This window comes from Peromyscus maniculatus, chromosome 8 (genome assembly GCF_049852395.1).
Source record: "Peromyscus maniculatus bairdii isolate BWxNUB_F1_BW_parent chromosome 8, HU_Pman_BW_mat_3.1, whole genome shotgun sequence".
NCBI lineage: Eukaryota > Metazoa > Chordata > Mammalia > Rodentia > Cricetidae > Peromyscus > Peromyscus maniculatus.
This window is the reverse complement of record NC_134859.1, coordinates 14,691,528-14,710,929: the sequence shown is the minus strand read 5'-3', so window position 1 is coordinate 14,710,929 and position 19,402 is coordinate 14,691,528. Positions and strand designations below refer to the sequence as shown.

General features: G+C 38.1%; 1 protein-coding gene across 4 annotated transcripts in view; it reads right to left on the bottom strand.

Annotated features, from left to right (window-relative positions):
• Positions 1–19,402, bottom strand: part of Ranbp17 (RAN binding protein 17) — a 340,305-nt gene that overhangs the window by 282,279 nt on the left and 38,624 nt on the right. For all 4 annotated transcript variants that reach the window (XR_013053188.1, XR_006075264.2, XM_015997609.3 and 1 more), the window contains exons 9-12: positions 17,485–17,604; positions 15,355–15,501; positions 14,353–14,525; positions 11,256–11,449 (exon numbers count right to left, since the gene is read on the bottom strand). Coding sequence is in view for 2 of the 4 variants with exons in the window: in XM_015997609.3 (XP_015853095.2) it covers positions 11,256–11,449; positions 14,353–14,525; positions 15,355–15,501; positions 17,485–17,604 (634 nt within the window). In the remaining 2 variants the exon portion in view is untranslated. The remainder of the gene's footprint in view (positions 1–11,255; positions 11,450–14,352; positions 14,526–15,354; positions 15,502–17,484; positions 17,605–19,402) is intronic.

The window sequence follows — 19,402 nt, the reverse complement described above, 5'->3', positions numbered from 1 at the left end:
TTCATGCTATATGTAGCTTCCTGAGATGTTTTCTTCACCAAATATCTGACATTCATCATCATTAAGTATGCCTGTAGTTTATTTTTATCACTCTATAATATCCTACTATGTAACTTTACTATGATTTGTATTACTTAACTATATTATCCATCTCCAAGATGACGGGAATGCATGCTATATCCAACTTACAGATAACCGGACAATGCACTGCTTTTGCAATGGTGTTTTGAACACAAACTGTTGACTATCCATAGTCCATACAGAGTAAGATCTCCATACTTTACAACCTGCTGACAGTTGCGAAAGAAAACAACTTTTAAGGGGGCATAACCGAAATCTTCCCATATCTGACAAACTCCACCTAAGTTCAGATGCATAAAAGGCTGTAGATAAAACCACAGGAAGCTGTATGCATGTTACTTGGATAATTTTTCTAAAATAAAGTTTAAATACAGTAAATTAAGACAAAAAGGAAGAAAACATGGAAGGGTACATTTCTATTTACTACGCACACACATTTTCTGACAGTAGGGAACCTTTTACAGATGACAAGAGAGGACAACTTTATACAAGAAATCGAACCCATTCCCTATCTCCCCTTGCCGTCATCATTCGTATAGACTTCTCCGTGTTGCTGTGTCTGCTGGACTCAGCGGCCAACCATTTCATCAAGTCTTTATCTGCTCACTTCACTCCAGCTGCCACCCCGTCAAATATCTGCTGCACTAACACAGCAACTGCCATCCTTCCCTGAATACATGAAACTCTTCTCTACCTCCTTCTTTATCTCTGCCTTTTCTTAGCTTTTTGGCCACTGTCACCAGACTCAGGAAAGTCAACTGTTCCACTCCCACCATCAAGCTCACCAATCATGTCATGTGACTATGGCTGCAGGTCTCTTCCCAAGGGCTCCATACAGTCCCTGCTGTGGTGGATCCACCACTGCTCTCAAATAGTGATGAGGGCATTCTGAGTTCTATAACCTGTGCTTCAATCGTCCAAGGCCACAGTGCTGAAACTTTCTGAGATACGGCTTCAACTTCTCAGCCTCTCATTCTATTCACTCTACTTCTATAGTGACTTTAAACTTTGTTCTTCTCTAATCTCTAAATTATTTACAAGTGTTTTAACATCACTGTTAGGATCTCAAGGCAGTGGACATTCTGCTTTATCTGTCGGAAAAACACCCTTGGTTTACCTGGTTCTTTAAAGAAACATTTGCTAGGCAGACATGGTGGCCAATTCCTATGCTCTTAGGAGGCTGAAGTAGGAAGACTCTCATGAGTTCTAGGCCAGCCTGAGTTACACTGGACTAAACACACAGACCCTGACTCAACACACAACAGCTGACAACCTCAGGACACACCTGCTGAGACACAGTGATAAGATGGGTGCCTTACAGTATTATCAGCTGAGTACATTTGCTCTCTCAATTCTTCCTCTCTGGCTACCTCCAAGGCTTTCTGTTTAGAGGTGACAGTCTGAGAGGAGCAGGGCTGACTGTTTATGACGGTAGATGCCAGGCTTGCTGGAATAACAATACAGATGATGAATTCACTCTCACAATTTCTTCACTTGCTACCTCCATTCTATTCGTTCTACTGTGTCTTTCTGACATACATGGCATTCCCAAATGAGCTTTCAATTTCCCTTGTAGTATTTTCATTTCCAGTATTCTACAGCATTCTTCAATATTTCTTCAGAACTGGCCGTTTAAAGATTATTTCTTCAATTTACTATTGAACAGCCCAAAACTTTAAATCACCAATAATAATAATAATTCTTTAGATAGCAAGAATGAATACAAGACCAAATAATAGTCAATGCATAAGTGAGTTCAGCATCTGGTGGCCATACCAAAATGAAAGGAACTATTAACTCTTTACTAATGCAAACACTGCAAGATTTAAAAAGGGGAAAAAACACAAACAAGTTTTACAGTTAGCTGGCTAAAAAGGATCCAAATTATAACATAATCCAAACTATTTATACACAAAATGTACACCTAGAAAAACATACTAAAAATGCCATCTGTTTGTCACCAGACAAAACAAAAGTACACCACATTCCAGGGCGATCACTTATCTATAAGGAGAAACAGCCAGAGTTAAGGAGGAACTAAAGTCCACTCTGCACTCAGCACAATACACCTAACCTGGCACTGGGGCATCCGGAAGAAGGGCCTTTCCTGTCAGTCACAGAGCACTCAATTTCCACTGAGTGCAAGAAGGTAAAGCAGATCCTCAATAGCCAGGAATAACTTATGGGCCCGACATTGCAGATATGCCTGGACATCACAGGCACAGGTTCAGAGACAGCAGGCGCCTAACAAGCTTAAGGCCAGAGAAGTAAAGTAAGAATTCTGTGCAGAAAACAGACACCGAGTGAGATGTCAGTGAAACTAAGGGGGACTCTGCCCGACAGAGAAAGCAGTGCAGGAAGCTGCTAGGTGGAGACAGTGCAACAACTCCCAAGCCAGGAACGTATCACCAGTGGCAGGAAAACCCTCCTTCCAATCCCCAGGGCATGGTTCAATGGTATAGTGCTTGCCCAGCATGTGAGGAAGCCTTGCTCTAAGGAAACTGCTCTAATAACATTCAGCTGACAATACCTTCACCCCCCTTTTAGTATGGGAAAACATTCCAGTTAAAATGAGAGATGGTGTAGAGGTAGACTTGTAGAAAAGAACTATATACTATCTACAAGAGATGCTTCATTCGGTTTTTTGTTTGTTTTGTTTTTTGAGACAGGGTTTCTTTATGTAGCCATGGCTGTCCCAGAACTTACTCTGTAGACTAGGCTGTCCTGGAACTCACAGAGATCTGCCTGCCTCTGCCTCCCGAATAAAGGCGCGTGCCACCACTGCCTGGTTTACAAGAGATGCTTTAAGAATAAAAACACAAACGGGTCAGGCTGTGTTGGCGCACGCCTTTAATCCCACCACTTGGGAGGCAGAGCCAGGCAGATCTCTATGAGTTCAAGGCCAGCCTGGTCTACAGAGCAAGATCCAGGACAGGCACCAAAACTACACAGAGAAACACTGTCTTAAAAAAAAAAAAAAAAAAGATAAGAAAAGAAAAGAAAAAGAAAAAAGGAAAAAAAAAACCATAAATAGACTGGAGGAGAGTGGAAATATAAGAAGACAGTGGAGAGGGTGCTAGCACATTGATACAACAGATTTCAACAGGAATCTAATCAGCTAATAAGACCTATCATTACCAATGTCTACATGAAACAAAAATTGAAAGAAATAAAGTAGTATAGTTAACTTTATAATCTTATTTCTGAAAATAAATAATAATCAAAGACAGAACTCTGAAGTAAAATAATGGTAAACTAGGCAATCTTTCCAGATACACATGTTATGTTAACCTGGACAGATCACATGCTGAATCATATAAAAAGTCTCAGTAAATTCAGAAGGGTGAGGTCAGACAACATGATTCTTGACCAAGGCAGGAATTAGAAAGCAGTAAGCTGAGCCAGGAAAACCTCAAATACCTGTAAATGAAAAGCTTTCATTCTAATGCACCAGTTAACAAAGACATAACTTGATTAGGAAATGTTTTTGAACAGAAAGGAAAATAAAACATCAAGATCTATGTAATAAAAGCAATGCTTAATAGAAAAAAAATAGAAATGAAAGCTCTAGAGTCTGCAACAAAATTAGAAAAGTATCCAAAAAAATCCAAAACAAGAAAATAGTAGACCCTAAAGTTCAGAGAAAATAAAGCAACAATAAAAAAAAGTCATCAAACCATAAATTGGTTCTCTAAAATAATCAACAAAATTATCTGGATCAATTCAAGGAAAGAAAAAAGTGAAAAAATATATCAGGATCAAAAATGAAATAAAGTGTATCACTTCAAATCCTATAGATATGAAAAGCAATAACAGAATATTAGGAATAATTTTCTGCCAGTACACTTTAATACAGTACAAATTTCACATAAAAAACAAAACAAAGAACCAAAAAAAATTTTTTAGTTTGACTAGAATTCTTTGCCCTGAGGACAGAGAAAGTCACACAGTGGAGGGGAGCTATAAACTAGTATCTTTCACAAACACTGTAATAGTCTTTTTGTATACTGTATACCAGATGATGTATGTATAAAAAAACCACTATATTAATATGACCAAGTAAAAACTATCCTGGGAATGCAAAGGTGGTTTAACATAAATTAAAAAAAAATCAATTAATGTAATTCACTATACCAGCAAAAGAAAAAGTCATTTGAAAAAGTATGTTTAAAAAAAACCCAAAACCACCTACTTAAAAAATACAAGAGTATTCACTATAAATGTCTCAATGAATAAACAAAAATTTCCTCAGTTTATTATATTATGAACAACTTCCAAAGACTCACAGGTCAGATCATACTCAACAATAAATGCTGAATCCTTTCTCTGTTCTGACAGCAACAAGGTAAGTCTACCAACTCCCCGCCATCAGCACACTGCAGCGGAAGCTCTGCTGGGCAAAGACAAGGAGAAGAGACAGGACTGTGGCTGTCTGCAGACAGCACAATCGTGTAGTTACCAGAGCGAGTCCACACAAACCCACTGCAAAGCTATACAACAAACAAACAAACCAACTCTGACTTTATAGAGAAGCAGAACAGAATTTTATTCATAAATGATCAGTTATGGAATATATCAAACTATATAACAGATTTAGGATAATTTTTAATTACTATACACCAAAATCAACAAAGCACTACAAAGACAATGTGAAGTTCATTAAGTGGAAGACACAACAGTATTAATTGTTCCTATCTGCAATAGACATTGAGGCAATACCAACTAAATTTCATAAGGTACCCTTTAAAGAAAAACGGCAAGCTGATGGCACCACACACCAGACAAACCTATTATGAAAAAGAATAAAGTTAGAGGATTCATATCACCTGACTTCAAGGATCAACTGTAACCCACACTAACCAAACATACTGTACTGGCCTAAGAACAGATGTACAGACTAATGGTACAGAAGAATAGTCTGGTAAGCAACTTTAGCCTCGTAAGGGAAATTACTTTGGCAAAAAATATCATGGTAATTCAATGAAGGAAAGATAATTTTGTCACCAACTGATACTAGAACTAGATTGACTGTAAAAGAGAAAATCTTGACAACTCACAACAGTCATATAGATTTATCTAAAATGGATCACAGACCTAAACATAACAGCTCAAACTATTAAACTTACAGGAGAAAAATCTCTGTGATGTTGCTACATAGGTTTTCTTAAATACAGAAAACACATGCCATATAGGAATAAAAAAGTAAACTATCAAAGCTGAAAACTTTAGGTCTTAGCCAAGCGGTGGTGGCACACACCTTTAATTCCAGCATTCTGGAAGTAGAAGCAGGCTGTTCTCTGTGAGTTCAAGACCAGCCTGCTCTACAGCCTGGTCTAAATAGCAAATTCAAGACAGCCAGAGCTACACAGAGAAACCCTGTCTCAAAAAACCAAAAATAAAATAAAACTCATTGAATGAAATAAAATTTAAAAATAAATAAATAGAAACAGTGCAAAATATTACCAAAACTCAACCAAGTCAAAGAAAAAAGTTATTGGGCCTTGAGGACAAGGATGATGAAATACAACACCAAAATATCAAAAGGGGGGTGGGAGCAAGCATGACCACAAGGTCCCAGAATTCCAGGAAGATCAAGAAATCAAATCTTAGAAGCCATAGAATAGAAGGAGGAACTGAAACAAACACCTAAGGCAGAGGATCCATCGGATGCAGAAAACTCACCAAATCTAGAGAAAGAAAACAGACATCCAAATACAAGAGGCATTGAGAACTCCAAACAGACATAATGCAGATACGGTCTGAAAAGGTGCAGGGGGGTGGGGCCAACTCACTGCTCTCAGCAGTGCTGCCTAACAGTAAGGAGGCTCAGGAGACTTAGGAAAGAAGAACTTTCCAAGTCCAAGAAGTTGAACCACGTAAGATTTACAAGACCCCCTCTAAGGAACGTAGGTCACAGAAGCAGTAAATAACTTCTAGGAGCCTGGCCAGCCCAGCCACATGCAAGTCAGGCCGAGAGCTCCAACACTGCCATTCTTTATCACTCATGCAAGAATAGGCTTTTATGTGATGTGTCTTTGAGTTGACCCTCTTCCTGTACTCATTTGTACTTCCATAAATAACTCCAGTTGCCAAGTTGGAATTGTTTGGCCTGTTGTTGGTTCCCTATCTGGGGTAACTAGGTATTTGTTTATGTTGCCTCAGTTAAAGTTATACAACTGGCAGAAACATCAGATCCCTGTGTGATCTGTGTGACCTTAAGTGTAAATGGACTAAACTTACTATTCAAGAGATGCAGACCAGCTGACTGGATTAATAAATCAAATCCAATTATCTGTGTCTCCAAGAAACATACCTCAATAGTAAAGACAGCCACAGAATCAAGTGTAGAAAACAATATACCAGCAAATACAAGCTGAAAACCATCTGGCATATTTAGGCCAAGAGCTGATGAAGTAGACTCTCTGCTAGAAGAGATAAGGAGACTGATACACAGTAATAAAGAGACCAATTCATCAAAAACTGTAACAATTGGAAATATAGATACAACAATATTGGAGCTCCCAATATCATAAAACAAACACCAAAGAACATAAAAGTTCAAATAAGTACTTCTCAGTTAAATACAATACTCATCAAATGAACTTAACATATATAGTCACAAAACACATCTCAAATATTCAAAGAATCAAAATAATTTCTTGTGAATTATCAGATCATAGTGCAATAAAACTAAAAATCAGTAACAAGAAAAAGCACAAAAATAACACAACTTTTTTTTTTTTCTTTTTTTGAGACAGGGTTTCTCTGTGTAGCTTTGGAGCCTGTACTGGAACTCTAGACCAGGTTGGCCTCGAACTCACAGAGATCCACCTGCCTCTGCCGCCCAAGTGCTGGATAAAAGGCATGGCCACCACCGCCCAGATCAGACTAAATAATAACTCTTAAATCATCACTAAGTAATTGAAGATGAAAATTTCAGATTTCCTAGAATCAAATAACCAGGAACACATATAAGGCAATTCCAAATAAAAAGGTTTACAGCTGTGTTTACATTTTCCAGTGTCAACCTAATGACACATCACATCAGAAAGTCCCAAAAATGACAAGCCCACAGCAGTAAACGGGAAGAAACTAATAAACTGTATGCTAAAATATTGCAAAAAGAACACCACTAGAATCTAAACAATAGACTTGGTTCTTTGAAAAAAAGACTGACAAACCCTTAGCCAACAAGCACAAAGAGAAAGAAGATATAAATTAGTGAAGACCAAAAGGGAACAAAATTTGAAAACTTATTCCAAAACCACAAAAATTCTAGGAGAAATAAATTTTTAGACACATATACATATGCTGATTTTGAACATCAGTGAGACTGAAGCAATAATCAAAAGCTTCAACAACAACAACAACAAAAACTAGAACCAAATGGCTTCCCCACTGAACACTATCTGAAGGTTAAGGCAGTTTGTGCTCTTCAAACTCTTCCCTCCAACAGGTACTTTAGGAGACAGTCCAGTTGTAAAGCGACAGCCATGCACGCTCCCTAGCATGATGTAAAAGCTGGGCACTGTAGCACACATCTGTAATCTCACTGCTGGGAACAGAGGTGGGATGAGAGTGGGTAGGGAACAGAGATAGGTGGATTCCTGGAACTCACTGGCCAATTAGCCTAGCCGAATCAATGAACTCCATGTTCAATAAAGTGGAGGGGCTGAAGAGATGGCTCAGAGGTTTAAGAACACTGGTTGCTCTTCCAGAGGACCTGGGCTTGACTCTGACTCCCACAAGGTGGCTAAAAACCATCTGTAACTCCAGTTCCAGGGGATCTGATGCCCTCTGCCAGCTTCTGCCCATGGTGCATGCACAGACATACATGTAGGCAAGACACTCATACATACAAAATAACAAAAAAAAAAATTTTTTTTTTAAGTGGAGAGTGATTGAGGAAGGCACTCCCTATCAAGATCTCAGTGTAAGAAGAAAAGAGCCAGGAGGTGGTAGCACATGCCTTTAATTTCAGCACTTGGGAGGCAGAGGCAGGCAGGCAGATCTCTGTGAGTTTGAGTTCAGCCTGGTCTACAGAGTGAATTCCAGAACAGCCTGAGCAACACTCCATCTCAGGATAAAAAAAAAAAAAAAAGAAAAAAAAGAAAGGTAGGAAGCAAGCAAGCACACATGCGTGCATCAGGTCCATGTATCTCACTGTGCACAAAATTAACCTCAGAATGGATCAAAGAACTTTCTGTGATACTTGAAATTCTGAAACTGCTAGAGGAAAACATAGAAAGGATTCAAGCTATAGATATAAGCAATAACTTTCTGAAAAGGATTCCAATAGCACAAGAACTAATCTTAAATGTCATATGAAATTACATAAAATTAGAAGGCTTCTGAAGGGGGACAGAAATATTCAGTAGAGTCAAGATAGTCTACAATACGGGGGAAATATTTGAAAACTACACAGTGGACAAGGAAGTAATTTCTAGAATACAGAAAGATCCTCAAATCTTAAACATTAAAAAAAAATTCTGAATTCACAAAACAAGAATCACAAATGGCTGAAAGATATTTAAAGAAATGTTCAACATCCTTAATCATCAGAAAAATGCAAATCAAAACGACTCTGAGATACCACCTTACACCTGTCAGAATGGCTACGATCAAAAACACCAATGACAGTCAAAGTTGGAGAGGATGTGGAGCAAAGGGAACACTCCTCCACTGTTGGTGGAAATGTAAACTTGTACAACCACTGTGGAAATCAGTATGGTGGTTTCTCAGAAAATTAGGAATCGAACTACCTCAAGACCCAGCCATCCCACTCTTGGGCATATACCCAAGGAATGCTGATTCATACCATAAAGATACATGCTCAGCTATGTTCATAGCAGCACTATTTGTAATAGCCAGAACCTGGAAACAACCTAGTTGCCTGTCAATGGAAGAATGGATGAAAAAAATGTGGTACATATACACAATGGAGTACTACTCAGCAGAGAAAAACAATGAAAGCATGAAATTTGCAGGCAAATGGATGGAACTAGAAAAAAATCATCCTGAGTGAGGTAACCCAAACCCAGAAAGACAGTCATGGTATGTACTCACTCATAAGTGGATTCTAGATATAAAATAAAGAACAATCAGACCACAACACATAGAACCATGGAGGCTATATATATAGCATGGAGGTCCCTGGGATGACTGTGGCTTATAATAAATTTTGGTTTTACTCAATTATTGAAAAAAAAAATAGCCAAATGAATGGAAACACATGAACTATGAACCAAAGGCTGAGGGCCCCCAGATGGATCAGGCCCTCTGAATACGTGAGACAGTTGATTGGCTTGATCTGTTTGGGAGGCAACTAGGCAGTGGGACCGAGTCCTGTGCTCATTGCATGAGTTGGCTGTTTGAAACCTGGAGCTTATGCAGGGACGCTTGGTTCAGTCTGGGAGGAGGGGACTGGACTTTCCTGGACTGAGTCTATCAGGTTGATCTCAGTCCTCGGGGAAAGCTTTGCTCTGGAGGAGGTGGGAATGGGGGGTGGGCTGGGGGGAAGGGGAGGGAGTGGGAGGGGGAGAACAGGGGAACCCGTGGCTGATATGTAGAACTGAATGGTATTGTAAAATAAAATAAAAGGGAAAAAAAACATTCTGTCAATACGTGGGCAGATGAACTGACATACAGCTGTCAGAAGGAAAAACACAATCAGCCAATAAACACATGAGAAGGTGTTGAGCATCCTTGCAGTCAGGGAAGTGTAAAATCGCTTGGAGAAATCACTCACCATTTTCAGAATGATTTGCATGGCAAAAACAAATGACAACATGAATGGAGAAAGAAGAACATATATTTGCTGCTGTTGGGATGTAAACTTGTGCAACCAATATGGAAATAAGTATAGCTACTTTTTTTTTCTTTTTTTTTTTTTTTTTTTTTTTTAAGTAAAAACAGATCTACACTTGACCCAGATACAGTACTCCTGGGTATATTGCTGAAGGACCACAGAGATACTTGTTCTTCCACACTTAGTGCTGTGCTATTGGCCGGGACTAGGAAATGAAATCATCCTAGATGTCCTTCAACAAACAAACAGATAAGGAAAACATAATACATACGTATTTACAACGGCATCTTATCTAGCCATGAAAAAAATGAAATCACGACATTTGATGGAAATAGATGGAACTGGAAATCATTATTTTGAGAGAGACTCCAAAAAACAAATATTGCCTATTTTGTCCCATACAGAACTCTAGATTTAAACTCATATATATAATATATATGAATATAGAATAAAAGGGTATATTCATATCTGTGGGTGTGTATAAGTCATGAAACTAGACACAGGGTCATCAAAGGGGAGGAAGGGGTAAGGAGGTAATAGAATGTATGAGACATAGAAACAGGAGTGATTCTCTTGAGGAAGGAAGGGAGCAGAGATATCCAGCGAGGAGCAGAGGGTGTGTGGGGGAAGAGAAGAAAGGGAATGAATAGGAACAAAGTATAGTAACACAAACAGGTGGCTATGCCCATGAAACCCATTACTTTGTATACTAACCTAACAAATAACAAAAACTATGAATTCTTTCATCCTTCTATTGCATTTTAAAAATTTGGAGGAAAAAAAAACTTATTCCATGCTATCTATCTGAAAGTATTTAATGAGAAATAAAGAAATAAGTATGTCCTGTTCAGTAAGGTTAAAGACAATAATAAAGAAAGTGAGAAATAAAAAGAAAAAGCATAGTGAAGACTGATACACAAATAAAAGTAAAATCTGATGAGGTGTCTTTTACTGGCTGACTTTGGCTATGTCTAAAATTTACTATAGAAAAGAAGACTAGTAAAGACAATGACATCACACTGTCTACTTGAGGATCATTAACAGTTGTTCCATAGAGTCCACATGGAGTTGTTTCCTCTGTGTCTCAGAAAAATATTAAAGATCAACAGTCAAGTCACCAAAATACCCAACAGCTTAGCAAGATCAGTGGTTTGTTTACTGGGGACATTGGGAGAAACTTATAGAATTCGTTTACAGCAGGACAAACTGGCCTTGAACTCAGAGATCCTCCTGCCTCTGCCTCCCTAACCTAGCACTCGGAATAAAGAGGTGTGCCATTACACCTGGCTCAAAGCAAGGTTCTGACAGTGACTGATGGCTCTACTCACTATGGCACACTGCTCACAACTGTGTGACACAAACTGACCTTCTTGAATTGCCATATCAACAGCTAGCCCAGAAGCTGAATGCAGGAGCTTTTGATAATTCTGCGCATTTTGGTCAAACAGCTGTACAAGAAGAGTACACGTCTTTTCATATTCACATCTGCTGACTGTGCACAGCTGCTCCAGCTGCTGGAACACGGTAGCAGTGTCATCCAGGGGGTCATCTAAATTATCTCTGAAACACAGAAGACATTCCCTTACAATGTGGTACATCTTAATCACAGCACTGAAACTCTGCAATGTAAAAATGCTATGATGAGCCAAGAAATAAAAGACAAATAGATTGGAAGGTAAAAAATAAAACCACATATATGAAGTTGACATGATTTTGCACATAGAAATGATCAAAAGACCCCACATACACACACACAAAAAACCACTAGAACTAAGAAGTGAATACCAAGATCATAACAAGCAGGCTCAAAATACAAATCCAGCTGTGCTGCTCTACAATGGCAAAGAGGAAATGAAACTGGAATATTGAACAACTGTGTCACACGATTTAAAAAGCATGGTAAGCTGCGGGAGAGGGCATGTGGCTACAATTCAAGCACTCAGGAACTGAGGACAGAAGGATTAGGAGTTTAAGGCCAGCCTCAGTTAGACGTGAATTTAAGGCTTGGTGCCCACCAGACACTGTTCTCAAAACTAAGTAACAGTATAATACAAAGGTACTAACTAAATCTAACTAAGTATGCTCAAAATCTAAAAGCTGAAATTACAAAGCACTGATAGGAGAAACTAAAGAGCTAAACAAAGAAGGGCAGATGCACCATGTCTGCTGCCCAAAGACTGGACATGGCTGCAGTCTCAGACCCTCTCCCAAATAACATATGGGATTCAATCCAAGTCCATCCAAACAGGAAGCTCTTGTAGAAAGTCACAGACAGGGCCAGACTCACAGAGAGCTCAGCCAGCACAATGCTTACTGCAAAGTCTGTGGACCTGACCTCGATTCCTGGAACCATGTATATCAAGATGGAGGACAGAGACAACTCCATGAAGCTGTCCTCTGACCTGCACACAGGTGCTTGGCATATATTCTCCCATACATCATCATCATCATAATAATAATATTTAAATGAAATAGAGACTGGCAAGCTGATGCTAAGTTTTACATGAAGAGAGAAATGAAATATGCTCATACTGCCTGATTTCAAAGTTTATTTCACCTATAGTAACTAAAAGAGGGCACTGGTGGAAATCTATGTGGATTAGTAAGAACAGAATCTCAAAATGAAACCATAAACATGTGGTGGATTAATTTTTAACAATGTGAATGAACTTCAATTACAAAGGATAGTCTGTATCCACAAATGGCACTGGGGTAAGGAACTGATCCTCCAAAGCAAAATGGAGACAAGAAGAACCTGAACTTTATGCAATATTAACAAATATACATATATACAGATAATATACATATAATATAATATACAAAACCTGGCTTCTTTGTTCAGTTTTTGTTTCTGAGACAGTCTCCCTTTGTAACCAAGGGGCCTTCCATGTATTACACAGAGCTTGTGATTTTCCCATCTCAGCATCCCAAGTGCTGGGAGTACAGACGTGTTTCCACACTCAGAACAAAAATTAACTTCAAATGGATCACACACATTAAGTGTAAATTTTGTTTGGTGTGGCTTGGTTTGGTGTTTTTTGTGTTTCTCTGTGTATTCCTGGCTGTCCTGGAACTCACTCTGTAGATCAGGCTGGCCTTGAACGCAGAGATCCATCTGCCTCTGTCTACTGAGTGCTAGAATTAAAGGTGTGCAAAATCTTAAAAACTATAAAAAAGTAAAGAAAAGCTCTGACTTGGAATGAGGTAAAAATGCCTTAGACAGGGCACTAAGGATGATACATAAAACAAAATAATAGGCAGGAGCTCAGCGAATGTAAAACGTACAATCTTCTAGACTCAGAAAATAGAAAGACAAGTAACGGGAAGTGAGAGAGGAAAACAGTCTCCAGGACTTTAACAAAAGAACTGTGAACGGACACACAAACTTCTAAAATCCTAATCTAAGGAAATAACCCAGTTTGTAAAAGGGGCTGGCAACAGATTTTTACAAACCGTTTTCATTTTATTTTATAGGTGTTGGTGTCTGCCTGTGTGTATGTCTGTGCACTGTGTGTGTGCCTGGTGGCCATGGAGGCCAGAAGAGGGCTTCAGATTCTCAGGGCTGGAGTTTAGACAGGTGGCTGTGAGCTGCCAGGTGGGTGCTGGGAATTGAACCAAAGCCCTCTAAAAAAGAAGCCAGTGCTCTTAGCCAATGAGCTATCTCTCCAGCCCCATGGCAATAGATTTGACAGACATTTTGCCAAAGAATAAATACAAAATACAAATTAAAACCACAATGAGTTACCACTACACACCTACTAGACTTACTATAAAACTAAAAAAAAAATCATCAACAGTCAGCAATCAAGTGCAGAACAATTCAAATTTTCATATAATGTAGGTGTAAGTACAGATGTTACAGCCACATTGGAAAATGGTTATGCAGCTTTTTATAAAGAAAATATATACTTACCGTGCCACCAGGAAACCCTCTTGTGTATGTAAAATACACAAGGGAAATGGAAATTGATATTCATATGAAATTGTACATAGGAATAAGTCAGCAGTTTATTCCCATTGCTAAAGAAGAACAAGCCAGCTACCCATGATCAGTCAATGGGTGCACTGAACCATTCACAGATGGGCTCTACTCTGTAATAAAAAGGAAGGAACCCCTGATACAACATGAGGGATTCCAAATGCCAAGTTAAAAACACCAGACTTCAAAAACTAATACTGGGGGTTCCAACTGTACAATATTCTAGAAATGGCAAAAATAATAGGAAAACAGATTAGTTATTGCCATAGCTGTGTGCTAACTAAAAAGGGACCCAAAGTATCTCCAGGGTGATGGTACTATGTTCACTATCATGAGTACGGTGGTGGTTATACAACTGTATTATACAACTGTACATGTTTGTCAGAACTCATAAAACTGTACACCAACAATGGAATGAAGTTTTCACTTCAATCTTTAAAAATTTCAAGACAGACTAAAAATAAAACATTTAATATTTTAATACCTCACAACAATGGCAACAGATTCCAATCGGGAAGTGATAAAAGCCTTGGTGATTTCAGGTGCGTAAGTGTCTAATAAGTGAGGTTCAGCTGACTTCACAAAAGGAACAGATGCTACCATCCTCTGCCACAGAGTTAATAAGTAATGAACGCTGTTGGGGGCAAACTCCCAATGCTACAAAGAAACACAGCAAATTGTTATTTTAAATGCCATTATAGCTTTCTAGACTAAAAGTCATAGAGCAAAATTACTACAGATAAAATTAACTGGCTTTTGTTGTTCTTGTTTTAGTTTGTTGTTTTTGGTTTGTTTTGAACAGGGAACTGGTGTAACCAAGACTAGCCTTGAATTCTACCTGAGAAGGACTTTAACTTCTGATTCTCCTGTCTCCACACCGTGAGAGCTGCTACTACAGGCATATACTACCATACCCAGGTGACATGGTGCTAGGGCTAGAACCTGGGGCTTTGTGAGTGTTAAGAAAGCATTCTATCAGGTAAACTACATTCCCAGCCCTGATAAAATTAACTTTTATTCTGATTATATAACTAAGGATCACACAAATTTTATGAATCAAGAAGTATTCAAAAACTAGTATCTCTCACTATGCCACTTACAATAATGACTACTAAAATGTTACCACATTTCCTTAGAATCTATTCCATAAATATTTTGCAAGAGCTGAAATCAAGTGGAAACAAAGCTTTCCAACAACTTACAAAGAAATTTTCCCAAAATACAATCTATAATTTTCACATAATCTCTTGTTTCTTTACATAGATTTAACCACAGATTCTCATCACTCTTCAATTACTAGACATTAAGCAGAATACCAATTTTTATTATTTTATGTGTTGCAATGACTATTTTACCTAAAAACTTTGTAAAGAATAATTCTCAAGTACTCAAATAAGTATTTAAAAAGAAATCACCTCTACCAAACCTTTACCAAGAAAACTGGTTTAAAAAAATAGTTTAAGCTCAATTACACACTTGTACTTACCTGTAGGCTAGTAATAGTAAAATTAGCAATCAATCCGATAACTTCAGCATACTCCTTCACCAAAACTAATTCTCCCAGCTGATAGTTTGTCTTTAAACGAGCCAAAAATCGACAAAATTCGTGATAATTACCAGGATCAGACAATCCCTAAATGAAGATACAAAAGAAAGGCCCTTAAAGAAACTGTCTTTTTCCCAAGTATTTGTATTAATTCCCCTGGTTTTCACAGGTACTGACTTTGTGGCAGGTGAGTAGACAGATAACACTATCAGAAAACAAGTGAGGCCTGCTAAGTGCAGTGTTGGTGTCCAGTAACAGTAAGGAATCTAAAAAAGAGTTTGTAGAAGCAGCCCCACACCAAGATGACTAATGTGTGGGAACTTACGACACAAAAAGCCTAGGTGATGTGTGTGTGTGTGTGTGTGTGTGTGTGTGTGTGTGTGTGTGTGTGTGTGATGTAAGTGCACAAATCACAGACAATTCTTTTAATTCAACACTTATTCCATATCTATAGATTCTATGGCTCTAAGTTAACTTCCTGCCTCTAAATGATAAGGCATTCAAATTACCACAAAGGGAACCAAATTTAACAAAACCCCTCCATGGCATGCAGGGGACTTTCCGAAGGAAAGTTAAAGGAATAGACCAAAAAAGGCCTTTCCAGGCAACTGTGAGTGGCTTCACTACAGGACAAATGTTACCTCTATATTTAAACATTTTGCAGTATAGCTGGAATATAATCAAATTTAAAAATGAATTGCTTAAATACTAATACTTAAAAGAATCTAAGGACTTTTACAAATGGGAGCTCTAGGAAAGAAAAATAGTATCTATTATCTAGGACAAATTCCAAAAATACATCTTACAACAAGGTCTTTTACTACACACTTGTGTATTAAATATACCATTGTATACCAAAACTCCAGATTGACTTTTACAGTGACATATCACCATGAGAAGGAAATTAGCTTAGGAGAGATAGCCGACATTGGCCAACTATCTCCCATAATACAGCTCATGACAGTAAGCTGCACAGATAACTTATGATTTTAAAGTAAAATCCCACCTATCAGCAAAAAGAGTAAATATGAGACCTGAACTAACATTGAAAAGATAGAAACAACTGTATCTATTATAGATATTCCACCTGGGAAGTCTGGGGTGTAGAAGATAGGGGCACGGGTGCTTGGTTTGCACATGATCAAGATATGTTATATACACAAATGAAATTGTTAAATAAAAAATGTTATAAAAACTTAAAAAAAAAAATCTCACAGGGCTTGGTGGTGCAGCCCTTTGATCCCAGCACTCGAGAAGCAGAGGCAGGCAGGTCTCTGTGAGTTTGAGACCAGCCTGGTCTACAGAGTGAGGTCCAGGACAGCCAGGGCTACACAGAGAAACTGTCTCAAAAAAACAAAAACAAACAAATAAAATCTCTTCAACAACTGAAAAAACAAAAACAAAAACAAATGCCTCTATAGAATGATAATACTTTATTTCTATACAAAGATATCTGATGTTCCCCAAATTGCCAGTAACCGAGAAGCATAGATAAAGCTCTGTAAGCTACCACTTAATGCTTTTACAGTCTGTGGTTTAATTACAAATGCTTTAAGCCAGAAAAACCAAATTAAAAGTAATATAATTACTTGTTAGACACTCCAAACCTCTCATGAACAGCTCTGCAAGTGTGTGCTGACACCAAAGCTCTAGAGCTAACGCAGTCTACTTCTAAAGCTACAAACTGAGTGTCCACAAGAGGGCAAAAGACACTATTTCATAATTGAAGGCAACTCACTTCAATATTAACAATTAAATTTAAGTTATCTCCTACTTCAAAAAGCAGACATAATCCTCAATCACTTTACCAGTTTAACTAGTACAAGCAAAGAAATAAAGTACAATGATAACAATACATGAATCTTATTCACTTCAAACGAGGGGGGGGGACCAACTCTACATTGAAAGTATTCTTTTTAAAAACAATAGCAAATAAGACCTCTGGAAGATGAATATAATACTATTTTCTTCCGGAAACACAATAAATTAAATTAAAAAAATTATTATGTACCAATGAGCAAAAATACAATTTCTACATGCTAAATATTAATTAAATTACTTCATAAATACCTGGGGGTTTTCAAGTATCCTTTTCACTCCTTTAATTAAATTACCAAGGTACTTGGCACGTTCAGGACTGCTAAATAAGGATCTTCTTGTAGAAGCAAACTGAACTAAGCATGAAAGTGCCTAAAAAACAAGAAAAATTCTTTTTTCATTTCAATTTTAAATGTAGCTAGATCCACTAACACCACTCACAAGGCTCTGCCGCATACTAAAATAGCACTTGTAGGTATTCCTCCAGTTATTTCTAAAATCTCTCCTCAGTCTCCTCTGCTCAGAGACTGCATTTTCCTCTGCCTTTAAAACCGACATTTTTGGTTTCGTTTTTTTATTTGAATTTTACAAAGGAAGGGCCTCATGAGCTGCGGAGATGGCTCTGTGGGTGACGGCACTTTCATGAACACCTGACTACGAAGCTGGACACAGCCACACATGCCTGTAACATCAGTGTTAGAAGACAGACAGACGCCAGCAGCTAGCTGGCTGGCCATTCTAGCCAAAAGAGGAGAGTTTAGGTTCAGGATCCTGCCCTAAGAAACTAAGATTAATAGCTATGGAGAAAGACAATTAACATCCTCTTCTGGCTTCCACATGCTGGTCCATGGTTGCACAGACACACACACATGTGCACACAAGCATGTACTCTACATAAACACAAAAGAAATTTTAAGGAGAAAAAGGAGGGTTGGTTTCATTCTGTCATTCTCCTGGGGGAAGATGTCAATATACCAGTGTTCTTATGTATATCCCCCTTCTTCCTCTTGCTGGACACCTGGATTCCTCATTCTGATTTTGTGAGATATATAATCTATATCCTCTCTTGTATTTTTTTATATGCCAAATCTGCCAAAACAGGCACTACACTTGGATACATTCAGAAGGTTCCCAACTGCTTAAGATACCCATTCTGTCTGTAAACCAATAAACTAGGTGTTCTATCAGCAACAAATGATCTTGAAGTAAAAGTTAGAGTATTATAAATTATATATTATGGATCCTGCAAAGGAGAAAAAACCCTTAACAGGCATATAGCAAAATTATTTGGTTATGAATTATATCCTTCACCATTCATGAGTATCTTACAGGGTTGAAAAATGCTGCTAGAAGAGTTAGTAACTTCTCAAAGTTCTGAAGGAGTTATCTGTCACCTAGTTATCTTCCTAAGTTTCCAGGCCATTTCATTACTTAGGTTCCTAAATCCAACAGCACTTACTGCAGTCTGTCCTCATATTAACTTAAAGGACAAACTGGTCTCTGCATGTTTTATCTAGGTTCACATATTTACTTGTATTTCTAATAGAAGATTTCATACCAAATGCCTGGCTCTCGTGATAGGGGTGAGAATAAGCACAAACATGGAATCTTTCTGTTTGGGCCATGGTCTAGTTTCTCACTGCTCTATTGTTATCAAACAAACCTTCCCTCCTTAGGCAACCCTGATGCACATCGCTGGGAACCATCAGTGTCGTAAGAGCAAACACCAGTGCATAGTTTGAGAAAAAAACCTGAGCTTTAATCTCAATGCCAGTATCTATTCTGCTGCCCTGGGGAAAGTCAATTAGCCACTCTGGGTCTGTTTTCTGTTTTTCAGGTTAACCTAGCAAGGCCAGTGTTATTCATCTTGCAGGGTCATTGTGAAGATGAAGCAAGATAATGTAACAGGGCATCATGCTACTTATCTCAAAGCAGATGTTTTCGTCTATATTTTTTAATCACGAGTACCTTTCTGCTTTATACTAAAACAATCATATAACTTCATGCTTTTTTAACAACTACAAGCAATTTTCCTGGTTGAAAAACGAAAGGATGAAGCACAGCCACAGATAAGCACCCTATGAAACTCAGATTAATACCTTAAATTGGAGATTCAAGAATAGATTTGTTAGGTTAGAGATGGAGCTCAATAGTAGAGCACTTGGCAATA